Source organism: Colobus angolensis, unplaced genomic scaffold (assembly GCF_000951035.1).
Source record: "Colobus angolensis palliatus isolate OR3802 unplaced genomic scaffold, Cang.pa_1.0 Scaffold300, whole genome shotgun sequence".
Classification (NCBI taxonomy): Eukaryota; Metazoa; Chordata; class Mammalia; order Primates; family Cercopithecidae; genus Colobus; species Colobus angolensis.
The window spans coordinates 306,024-316,006 of record NW_012116267.1 but is presented as its reverse complement, the minus strand read 5'-3'; the positions used below and the strand labels follow the sequence as shown (position 1 = coordinate 316,006).

At 49.0% G+C, this 9,983-nt stretch overlaps 1 protein-coding gene across 1 annotated transcript in view; it reads left to right on the top strand.

Annotated features, from left to right (window-relative positions):
• DOPEY2 (dopey family member 2) overlaps positions 1 to 9,983 on the top strand; it is a 139,652-nt gene that overhangs the window by 46,665 nt on the left and 83,004 nt on the right. The window contains exons 4-8 of the mRNA XM_011950053.1: positions 1,856 to 2,045; positions 5,668 to 5,766; positions 6,088 to 6,211; positions 8,504 to 8,613; positions 8,866 to 8,980. Coding sequence (XP_011805443.1) covers positions 1,856 to 2,045; positions 5,668 to 5,766; positions 6,088 to 6,211; positions 8,504 to 8,613; positions 8,866 to 8,980 — 638 coding nt within the window. The remainder of the gene's footprint in view (positions 1 to 1,855; positions 2,046 to 5,667; positions 5,767 to 6,087; positions 6,212 to 8,503; positions 8,614 to 8,865; positions 8,981 to 9,983) is intronic.

The window sequence follows — 9,983 nt, the reverse complement described above, 5'->3', positions numbered from 1 at the left end:
TGGTGAAACCCTGTCTCTACTAAAAATACAAAAAATTAGCTAAGCGTGGTGGCGGGTGCCTGTAGTCCCAGCTACTCTCTACTAAAAATACAAAAAATTAGCTAAGCGTGGTGGCGGGTGCCTGTAGTCCCAGCTACTCGGGAGGCTGAGGCAGGAGAATGGCATGAACCCGGGAGGCAGAGCTTGCAGTGAGCCAAGATCCCGCCACTGCACTCCAGCCTGGGTGACAGAGTGAGACTCTGTCTCAAAATAAATAAATAAATAAAATAAAAATAAAATACAAAAATTAGACGGCCGTGGTGGCGGGCAGCTGTAATCCCAGCTACTCGGGAGGTTGAGGCAGGAGAATTGCTTGAAGCCATCTTCAAGCGGTTGAAGGAGGTTGCAGTAAGCCAAGATCGCGCCATGGCACTCTGCCCTGGGTGACAAGAGCAAAACTGTCTCAAAAGAAAAAAAAAAAAAGAGTATTTAAGACCAGGCACAGTGGCTCATGCTTGTAATCCCAGCACTTTGGGAGGCTGAGGCGGGTGGATCACTTGAGATCAGGACATGTTGTCCAGGCTGGTCTCAAACTCCTGACCTCAGGTGATCCACTCACCTCAGCCTCCCAAAGTGCTAGGATTACAGGTGTGAGCCACCGCACCAAGCCAAACTGTTTTTTTTTTTTCCCCCCCCGAGGGGACTCTCACTTCATTCTCACAACATCTCCACGAGGTTGAGGCTACCTCCCCTGTCTTTTAGCTGAGCACGGTCATGCACAGATGTTAGACTTGTCCAAGGTCCTGCAGCTAGGAGGCATCCCAGCCAGGATCTGGACACGGGAGGGCCCACTCTGGCAAGCTGGGTGAACCAACATGTTCCACTGGGTTGCGTTTTCTGTCATTGTTTTCTGTGGTCTTTGCAGATAGGAAGCATGTGAGAAACTGAATCCTTTCAGGTAATGAGTCAGATCCTTCGTGGGGCGAAATCCTGAAGGGGAATGTGCCTCTGCTGCTTTACTGGTAGATGCTGTCACCCAGCCTGCAGGTTGTGTGCACTGTGGACAGGGAAGGGGCCACAGTCAGCTGCAGGGACACCACCAACCAGACACACGTCTGGCCTTGGTCAGTGTCAGTGGAAAAACGAGTCCTTATCCACTGGTGATGTTGCTTCTCTTAAAGGATGCGTGAGAAGGTGCTGACTTTGTATCATGGGAGACCTAGGTAAAGATGAGAGGCGAATAAATGCCTGGCCTCAGCACAAGAGCGCCTGGGAGCGGGCGTCAGCACATGCAGGTGCTGTGGGCAGACTGAAAGGAAACAGGCTGATGGAATTTGCAGGGTCGTGGGAAGCCCCAGGCAGATTTGCCCCTAGCATTTCTAAAGGCAGATGTCACTTGGCACATTTTTGCCTGTGCTCAGGTTGGTGGCATCTAATTGCTTAAGTCATCAGTGTCATCAGCATGTCCTTGTTTTTGGTACACGAATGGCTTCTGCTTTTCCGTGAAGTGGCTGACCTGCCCATCCCTCTTATGGTGGAACCCCCCTTCTGTGAGCACCTCGGCATCCGTGGCGCAGCCGGGGTGGAGATGGGTCTCTGCCCCGCCACGCACGACTGCTTAGACACTTCCCATTGGCCAGGACACCGCGCTGCCTAGTGACATTGGTTTTAGCAAATCCAGGGTCAGTGTGACAGCCAGCAGGTGGACACACACAGCAGGGTGAGAGATGGCAGCGGCTCCCGGCGGTCAGGAGGGTGGGGCTTCCCCAGCCAGACGAATCCACTGCGGTTCTTCATGCAGCTTTCACAGAGCGATGTGCAGCAGGACTCAGGAAGACGGGGCGAGCCTTTGAACCCTCTCCTCTCTCATCAACAGAACGGATGCTCTGCTCCTGAGACTATCGCTGGTGGTCGGCAAAGAGGTGTTTTACACCGCCCTCTGGGGGAGCGTCCTGGCCAGCCCGTCCATCCGCCTCCCCGCCTCAGTCTTTGTGGTGAGCCACATCAGCAGGGATGCCCCTGGCCAGGAGCAGAAGTACATGCTGGGGACCGATCACCAGCTCACGGTGAGTGCTGTGCTCCTCACGGCGCATGGGGAGGGCGACACGTGGGCACAGCATCCTCATGGGCAGGTTGTCACTGAAGCTACAAAGGGACATCTAGGAAAGGGAAGTGCACCAAGCTTGAGTCTGGGTAATGAATGGCTGAGCAAGACGAGAAGGAGGCCTCGTGCAGTTGAGGATGGTGGTGGCTTTTTTAACGTACGTATTAAGTTTTTGTTGTTGTTGTTTTGTTTTTTTGTTTTGAGACAGACTCTCGCTCTGTCGCCCAGGCTGGCGTGCAGTGGCACAACCTCGACTCGCTGCAACCTTTACCTCCCAGGTTCAAGCAGTTCTCTCTCAGCCTCCCGAGTAGCTGGGATTACAGGCACCTGCCACCACGCCAGGCTAATTTTTGTGTTTTTAGTAGAGATGGGGTTTCACCATGTTGGCCAGGATGGTCTCGAACTGCCTGCCTGGTGGCTGATCCACCCACTGTGGCCTCCCAAAGTGGCATTATGATTTATATATTCAAATAAGTGTTCACACCCTCAGAGGTCCCTTCTGGAGGCCCCCGGCTTTGCTGAAATGTGCTTAGCTGCACACAGCGCTCAGGAGGCCTCTGCACGCAGAGGGTCTGCCGCATTTTTGGATCTTTGTTTCCTTCCCGTGTCCTGTGTCATGGGGGCCACTGCCCACTCACACGTGGCAACCCCCTCCTCCCTTGGCATCCTCCCCCTGCTCTCCTGTCTCCGTTGGCTGCTTTCAAACCTAAATTATTGGGGTTCCTCAGGTATCCATCTCCAGGCCCTTCAAGGGAAGCTTTCTTCCCTGGTAATGACATCCCTTCTGGTGCCCTTAGAAATGCTAACCTCCCAGATCCTTTTCTCTTTTCCCCAAACCTGCCTCTTGTGTTTTTATGGCTTGCTGTCTTTCGCTACCTGGTGGTGTTCCCACACTTTGATCTTAAAGTGTTGAGGTTGAATTCGCAGGTGAGAAGGTCTGCAGCTGAGTGTAAATTACCCCTCTGAGTCCATTTCTCATTGCACAATGGGGGTTGTAGACCTGCCTCACAGGGTCTCTCTGAGGACAAGGTGGAAAAATGGATGAAAAGGGCCTCGCACGATGATCAGGACACAGGAGATCCCAATGAACATGTCCCTTTCCTGCCCCGTCAGTATCCCCTTTGTCTCTTTCTCTCCATCGCCTCGGCCTTGCTCTGGCTTATCTCTTACTCTTGGATCTGACTGGCTTATCCTCATCCTCCTCTCTCCCATCTAGTCCTTATCAACTGCGAAGAGATTTGGTTCTCCAAAGCCTAACTTTGCTCATATGTATCCTGTGCTTTAAAAATATTTGACTTTCCGGCTGGGTGCGGTGACTCATGCCTGTAATCTCAACACTTTGGGAGCCCAAGACAGGTCAATCACCTGAGGTCAGGAGGTCAAGAGCAGCCGTACCAACATGGTGAAACCCCACATTTATTAAAAATACAAAAATTAGCCTGGGTGCAGTGGCTCACGCCTGTAATCCCAGCACTTTGGGAGGCCGAGGCGGGTGGATCACCTTAGGCCAAGAGTTCAAGACCAGCCTGGCCAAATGGTGAAACCCTATCTCTACTAAAAATACAAAAATGAGCCGGATGTGGTGATGGGCGCCTGTAGTCCCAGCTACTCGGGAGGCTGAGACAAAGGAATCTCTTTAACCTGGGAGGCGGAGGTTGCAGTGAGCTGAGATTGCACCACTGCACTCCAGCCTGGGTGTCAAAGCGAGACTCCATCTCAAAAACAAACAAACAAAATTAGCAGAGCGTGGTGGCAGGCACCTAGAATCCCAGCGGCTCAGGTGTCTGAGACACAAGAATCACTTGAACACAGGAGGCGCGGGTTGCAGTGAATCGAGATCACGCCACTGCACTCCAGCCTGAGTGACAGAGCAAGACCCTGTCTCAAAGAAAATTTAAAAATATAGCTGGGCGCGGTGGCTCACGCCTGTAATCCCAGTACTTTGGGAGGCCGAGGCGGGCAGATCACGAGGTCGGGAGATCGAGACCATCCTGGCTAACACGGTGAAACCCCGTCTCCACTAAAAATACAAAAAATTAGCCGGGCGTGGTGGCGGTTGCCTGTAGTCCCAGCTACTCAGGAGACTGAGGCAGGAGAATGGCTTGAACCGGGAGGCAGAGCTTGCAGTGAGCCGAGATTGCGCCACTGCACTCCAGCCTGGGCGACACAGCAAGACTTCATCTAAAAAAAAGAAAACTAAAATAAAAAAATAGACCGGGCACGGTGGCTCACGCCTGTAATCCCAGTACTTTGGGAGGCCAAGGCGGGCAGATCACAAGGTCAGGATATCGAGACCATCCTGGCTAACACGGTGAAACCCCATCCCTACCAAAAATACAAAACAGCCGGGCGTGGTGGCGGGTGCCTATAGTCCCAGCTACTCGGGAGGCTGAGGTAGGAGAATGGCTTGAACCCGCGAGGCGGAGCTTCCAGTGAGCCGAGATTGTGCCACTGTACTCCAGCCTGGGTGACAGAGCGAGATGCTGTCGCAAAAATAAAATAAAGGGCCGGGTGCGGTGGCTCAAGCCTGTAATCCCAGCACTTTGGGAGGCCGAGACGGGTGGATCACGAGGTCAGGAGATCGAGACCATCCTGGTTTACACGGTGAAACCCCGTCTCTACTAAAAAATACAAAAAAACTAGCCAGGCGAGGTGGCAGGCGCCTGTAGTCCCAGCTACTCGGGAGGCTGAGGCAGGAGAATGGCGTAAACCCGGGAGGCAGAGCTTGCAGTGAGCCGAGATCGCGCCACTCACTGCACTCCAGCCTGGGCGACAGAGTGAGACTCCGTCTCAAAAAAAATAAAATAAAATAAAATTAAATTAAATTAAAATAAAATAAAATAAAATAAAATAAATAAAAAAACAATACCTGACTTCCCATTGCCAACAGCTATAGTCCAAGCTCAAGAGCAGTCTAACCATCTCCTCCCAGCCACGACACCTCACTCTTCCCTGCAGGCCCTATGCTCCCACACGACTGCCACCGGGCCTGGCCTCACAGTGCCTTTATTCCCAGCCATTCCCTCCTGTCCCACTGGCTCTCGATTCCTGCCGTTCTTCACGGTCTCAGTGCAGCTCCTTCCTGTCCTTCAAGCCCCGCTTTCCTGTGGAACATCATTGTTCTCTGCAGTTGAAAGAGCTCTCCTCTTCTGAACTCTGAGCATTTGTCTGTGGCTCTAATTTCTTATGCATCTCTAGTCTACCTATCTGTATTCAGAAAAGACACTCAAAATATCTACTGAATTGATCGGGATTATTTTCCCATGTGTCTTCAGAGCTTTAGTTTAATCTAAGGTTCCTGTTGGATCCTTTCTGGGATCGTAGAATTTGAGATCATAGAACCTGGCCATCTGGTTCACACCCCTCCGGCTCTCACGTGGAACAGTGAGGTCTGCAGCTGAACGTCTCTGATGTCACGCAGCCTGCCGGCCTCGAGAGCTAGAACCCACGCCCTCCTGACCTGCAGCTTCTGGCTGTCTTCTGAGTGATATAACACAGTTTCAAGATTCCTGGGAAAGGTTCCTTTCATTTTTATGACCATAAAAAGTAGCCTGAAAATGCTAATATCATTTGATCGTTTACAGGTGAAATCTTTGTGTGCCTCCCTGTTGGACTCAAATGTTCTTGTGCAAAGAAATAATCTGGAAATCGTTCTGTTTTTCTTCCCGTTTTATGCCTGTCTGGTAAGTCATTTGTACTCTTCTGGTAAGTCCCTGGTGTTTCCCAGGGGGTGGAATGTAGATTTCAAGCAGTTTTGTCCTAAGAGGACAGCTCAGCCACTCACGGGCGTTATTTGCTGGTAGCCAGTGAAAAGTCCTTGTTCATTTTTGCAAGGATAGCATTTTCATTGCACGTATTGAATAGCTTCTTTCCATAGGTAATGTGTAAGGAACCAGCCCTTTTTGAGATTGAGCTTTGTAGACCAGCAAGGAAGGCTGCATGTCAAAAAGTCAGCAGTCTCCCCTATCGTTCCCTTATAGTAAATTTCTCTGTCCTTCTAATAGGATTCCAATGAGAGAGCCATTCCCCTCCTCAGATCTGACATCGTGCGCATTCTCTCAGCTGCCACCCAGACACTACTGAGAAGGGACATGTCCCTGAACAGAAGACTGTATGCATGGTTACTAGGTACTGAGCAGTATGCACCCTTTTAAAGTCAAAGTTAATGTGAAACCTTTTAGTGCTGACTTCTGGAATAAGATTTGGTCATGGTGATGTATCTCTGAATCATGAAGTATGGAAAGATACCACAATGACTAAATACGGCACGGATCAGTTGAGGTCTGCTGCCTACACATAGCTTGGTTATTTTGCAGTTTTTTTTTTTTTTAAGGGGAAATAATAAGTGGGATTTTTAAAATGCCAACTGAATTCCATTTTAAGAGCTTGAAATACCACCAAAACATGGTAGCGAAACCTTATTCAAGTAGAAGCCTATTGCTGTGGAGAAGTTTCATGGAATGAGGGTGTATCATGGAGAAAACTTACAAATATTGTGGAAGATATGTAAATAAAGGAGGAGGTTTTGTGTAAGTGGAAATGTTTTGGGAGACATTTGGATAACTTTGGAGATCACGAGAGCCCCAGGGCGTTGTTTCTGTGTGTCAGGGTGTGTGGACTGCCTATACATTTGTTGGCAAAGGGCCCTTGACTGTTGGTTGGAAGGCCTCCCAGGGACAGAGTCTAGGAAATTACAACTTAAAAGATAACACGTTCATGAATTTTCCAAAGTCCCATATTCATGCACCTAAGAAAAGGTGGTATGCAGAACGATTGTGACAGGACTTTACAGCTCTGATTAACTCTCAACATTTAGATCTTTTTTTTCCTTTTTGAGATGGAGTTTTACTCCATCACCCAGGCTGGAGTGCAGTGGTGCAATCTGGGCTAACTGCAACCTCCGCCTCCCAGGTTCAAGTGATTCCCATGCCTCAGCCTCCCAAGTAGCTGGGATTTCAGGCACCCACCACGCCAGCCGGGTAGTTTTTGTATTTTTAGTAGAGATGGGGTTTCACCCTGTTGGTCAGGCTGGTCTTGGACTCCTGACCTCAGGCGATCTGCCCACCTCTACCTCCCAAAGGGCTGGGATTACACGCCACTGCACTCAGCCTAGCATTCAGATCTTATCAAAGATCTGTACCAAAGATCTTACCAAAGTCAAGAAGTCCTCTTCAGTCCTTCTTCCTTCTCTTCTCCCTAGTTATAAAACTTTTTTTTTTTTTTTTTTTTTTGAGACGGAGTCTCGCTCTGTCGCCCGCCGGATCTCAGCTCACTGCAAGCTCCGCCTCCCGGGTTTATGCCATTCTCCTGCCTCAGCCTCCTGAGTAGCTGGGACTACAGGCGCCCGGCTAGTTTTTTGTATTTTTTAGTAGAGATGGGGTTTCACCATGTTAGCCAGGATGGTCTCGATCTCCCGACCTCGTGATCCGCCCGTCTCGGCCTCCCAAAGTGCCAGGATTACAGGCTTGAGCCACCGCGCCCGGCCAGTTATAAAACTTTTAAAAGTCATTGCCTGGAAGCTTAATAAGGATTTTAAGAAGACTATTTATCGGCTCTTTAAGGACTTGTGTGTAAAGGATGATTTTGTTAAATGCACAGCTCTGCTCTTACGGGACTTGATATGCTATGTGGAGGGCACTGGGCCTGACCATAGCGCCAGCTCTGACTCACTTAGTTGCGGTCCCAGGAGCCCCATATTCTTTGCCCGTACCATGAGGATGCACTTCCTTGCCCTGAGAATCTCGCAGACTTATCCAAGGCTCCAGCTATTGGGGGCATGTGCATGAGAATACCTTGATCTCACATAATGCTGGACAAAAAAACACTGGTTTTAAAAAATGATCCTCAGCCAGGCCTGGTGGCTCATGCATGTAAAATCCCAGCACTTTGGGAGGCCGAGGCAGGTGGATCACCTGCGGTCAGGAGTTCAAGACCAGCATGGCCAACATGGTGAAACTCCATCTCTACTAAAAAATACAAGTGATTCTCCTGCCTCAGCCTCCCAAGTAGCTGGGATTACAGGTGTGCGCCACCACACCCAGCTAATTTTTTTTGTATTTTTAGTAGAGATGGGGTTTCATCATGCTGGCCAGGCTGATTTCCGACTCCTGACCTCAGGTGATCCGCCCGCCTCGGCCTCCCAAAGTACTGGGATTACAGGCATGAGCCACGCGCCTGGCCAACAGGATGAATTCTTAGAACAAACTAAATTGATACCCATTGAGATGGAATTCTGCCTGTCTGATCATTAGCCACACCCCTGTCAGAAGAAGAAAATCTGACTTGGTTTTTCTGGATCTGATTTTGGTTTTCTGTCAGAGGAATGTAGTTTTAAAAATATTGGAGCGTGAGACTTTTGCACGATATGATGTCCTTTAAAAACATAGCTCTCTTTACAGCTTGGCGTTTGTCCTTTTATAGGCTCAGACATTAAAGGAAATACCGTTGTGCCAGAATCTGAAATCTCAAATTCTTATGAAGATCAGTCGTCTTATTTTTTTGAAAAATACTCCAAGGATCTTTTAGTTGAGGTAAAGGAGCATTTCTGGAAAGTTCAGGGCATCCCTGGTGACGATTCCCCAGTGGATTTCTTTGGGAGGCTTCCACGCAGGCAGTGAGCACGTTCCTTGGCCCCTGGTTTGGGGAACTGCAGTGTATTTGTTGCATGCTGGGTGACTGGTTTGCCTTCTGTCCCAGAGTATTTAACAATTAAAATAGCCAGTAATGTTGTTACACTTTATTATATACGATATTCTAATGTGTGGCTTTTTTAAAATAAATAGGGTCTGGCTGAGATACTGCATCAGAAGTTCATAGATGCCGACGTGGAGGAACGCCATCATGCATACCTGAAGCCTTTTCGCGTCCTCATCAGTCTGCTTGACAAGCCGGAGATAGGTAATGTTAGAAATGCTGCTACAATCCTATGCCGAATACAGATTACCTGTTTTCAGGGAAATACAACACGGTGAGATACAACCAAAGTGTTATTTTGAATATAACTTAATCTTTGGAATTTCAGAACTTTGAAGTCATGTTATATGGTTCGATGATCAGATCTGTGGTCACTTAAAAGTTTTGCATGGCCGGGCGCAGTGGCTCATGCCTGTAATCCTAGCACTTTGGGAGGTGGAGGAAGGAAGATCAGTTGAGCTCATGGATTTGAGACCAGCCTGGGTAACATGGCTGAAAAGCCATGTTGAAAAACCCCATGTCTACAAAAAAATACAAAAAAATTAGCCAGGCGTGGTGGTGCTTCCCTGTAGTCCCCGCTACCAAGTGGCGGAAGTGGGAAGACCACCTGAGCCCAGGGGGTCGAGGCTGCAGTGGGCCGTGATTGCGCCACGGCCCTCCAGCCTGGGTGACAGAGTGAGACCCTGTCTGAAAAAAACGTTTTGCACAATAATTTGAACGTTTTTGTTAGGAAAATACCCTTGAGCTCCTATAGTGTCTACAGAACACCTGTGGTATTTCCTTTTTAAGACTGTTTCTGCAATGTCATACTTAAAATGAGCTTCGGTTTGATTTTCAGTTAAGTAGGGGACCTCCTCCATTTTTTTGCCTTGCGATCCTGGGCAAGCCACTTCTTTTCACTGTGTAGAGTAAAAACATTTTCACTGTAAGATGAAGGGGATTGAACTAGACTCTGGTCACCGAAGGCTCACCTCTTAGAGACTGTGATCCTATTAGCATAGGTTGAGAAAAGTGACCTTCTCTCACTATTTATTTATTTATAAATGAATGAATAAATAGCAGTCTCACTCTGTTGCCCAGGCTGGAGTGCACTGGTGCAGTCTTGGCTCACTGAAACGTCCGTCTCCTGGGTTCAAGCAATTCTTCTGCCTCAGCTTCCCCAGTAGCTGGGTTTACAGGCATGTGCCACCACGCCTGGCTAATTTTT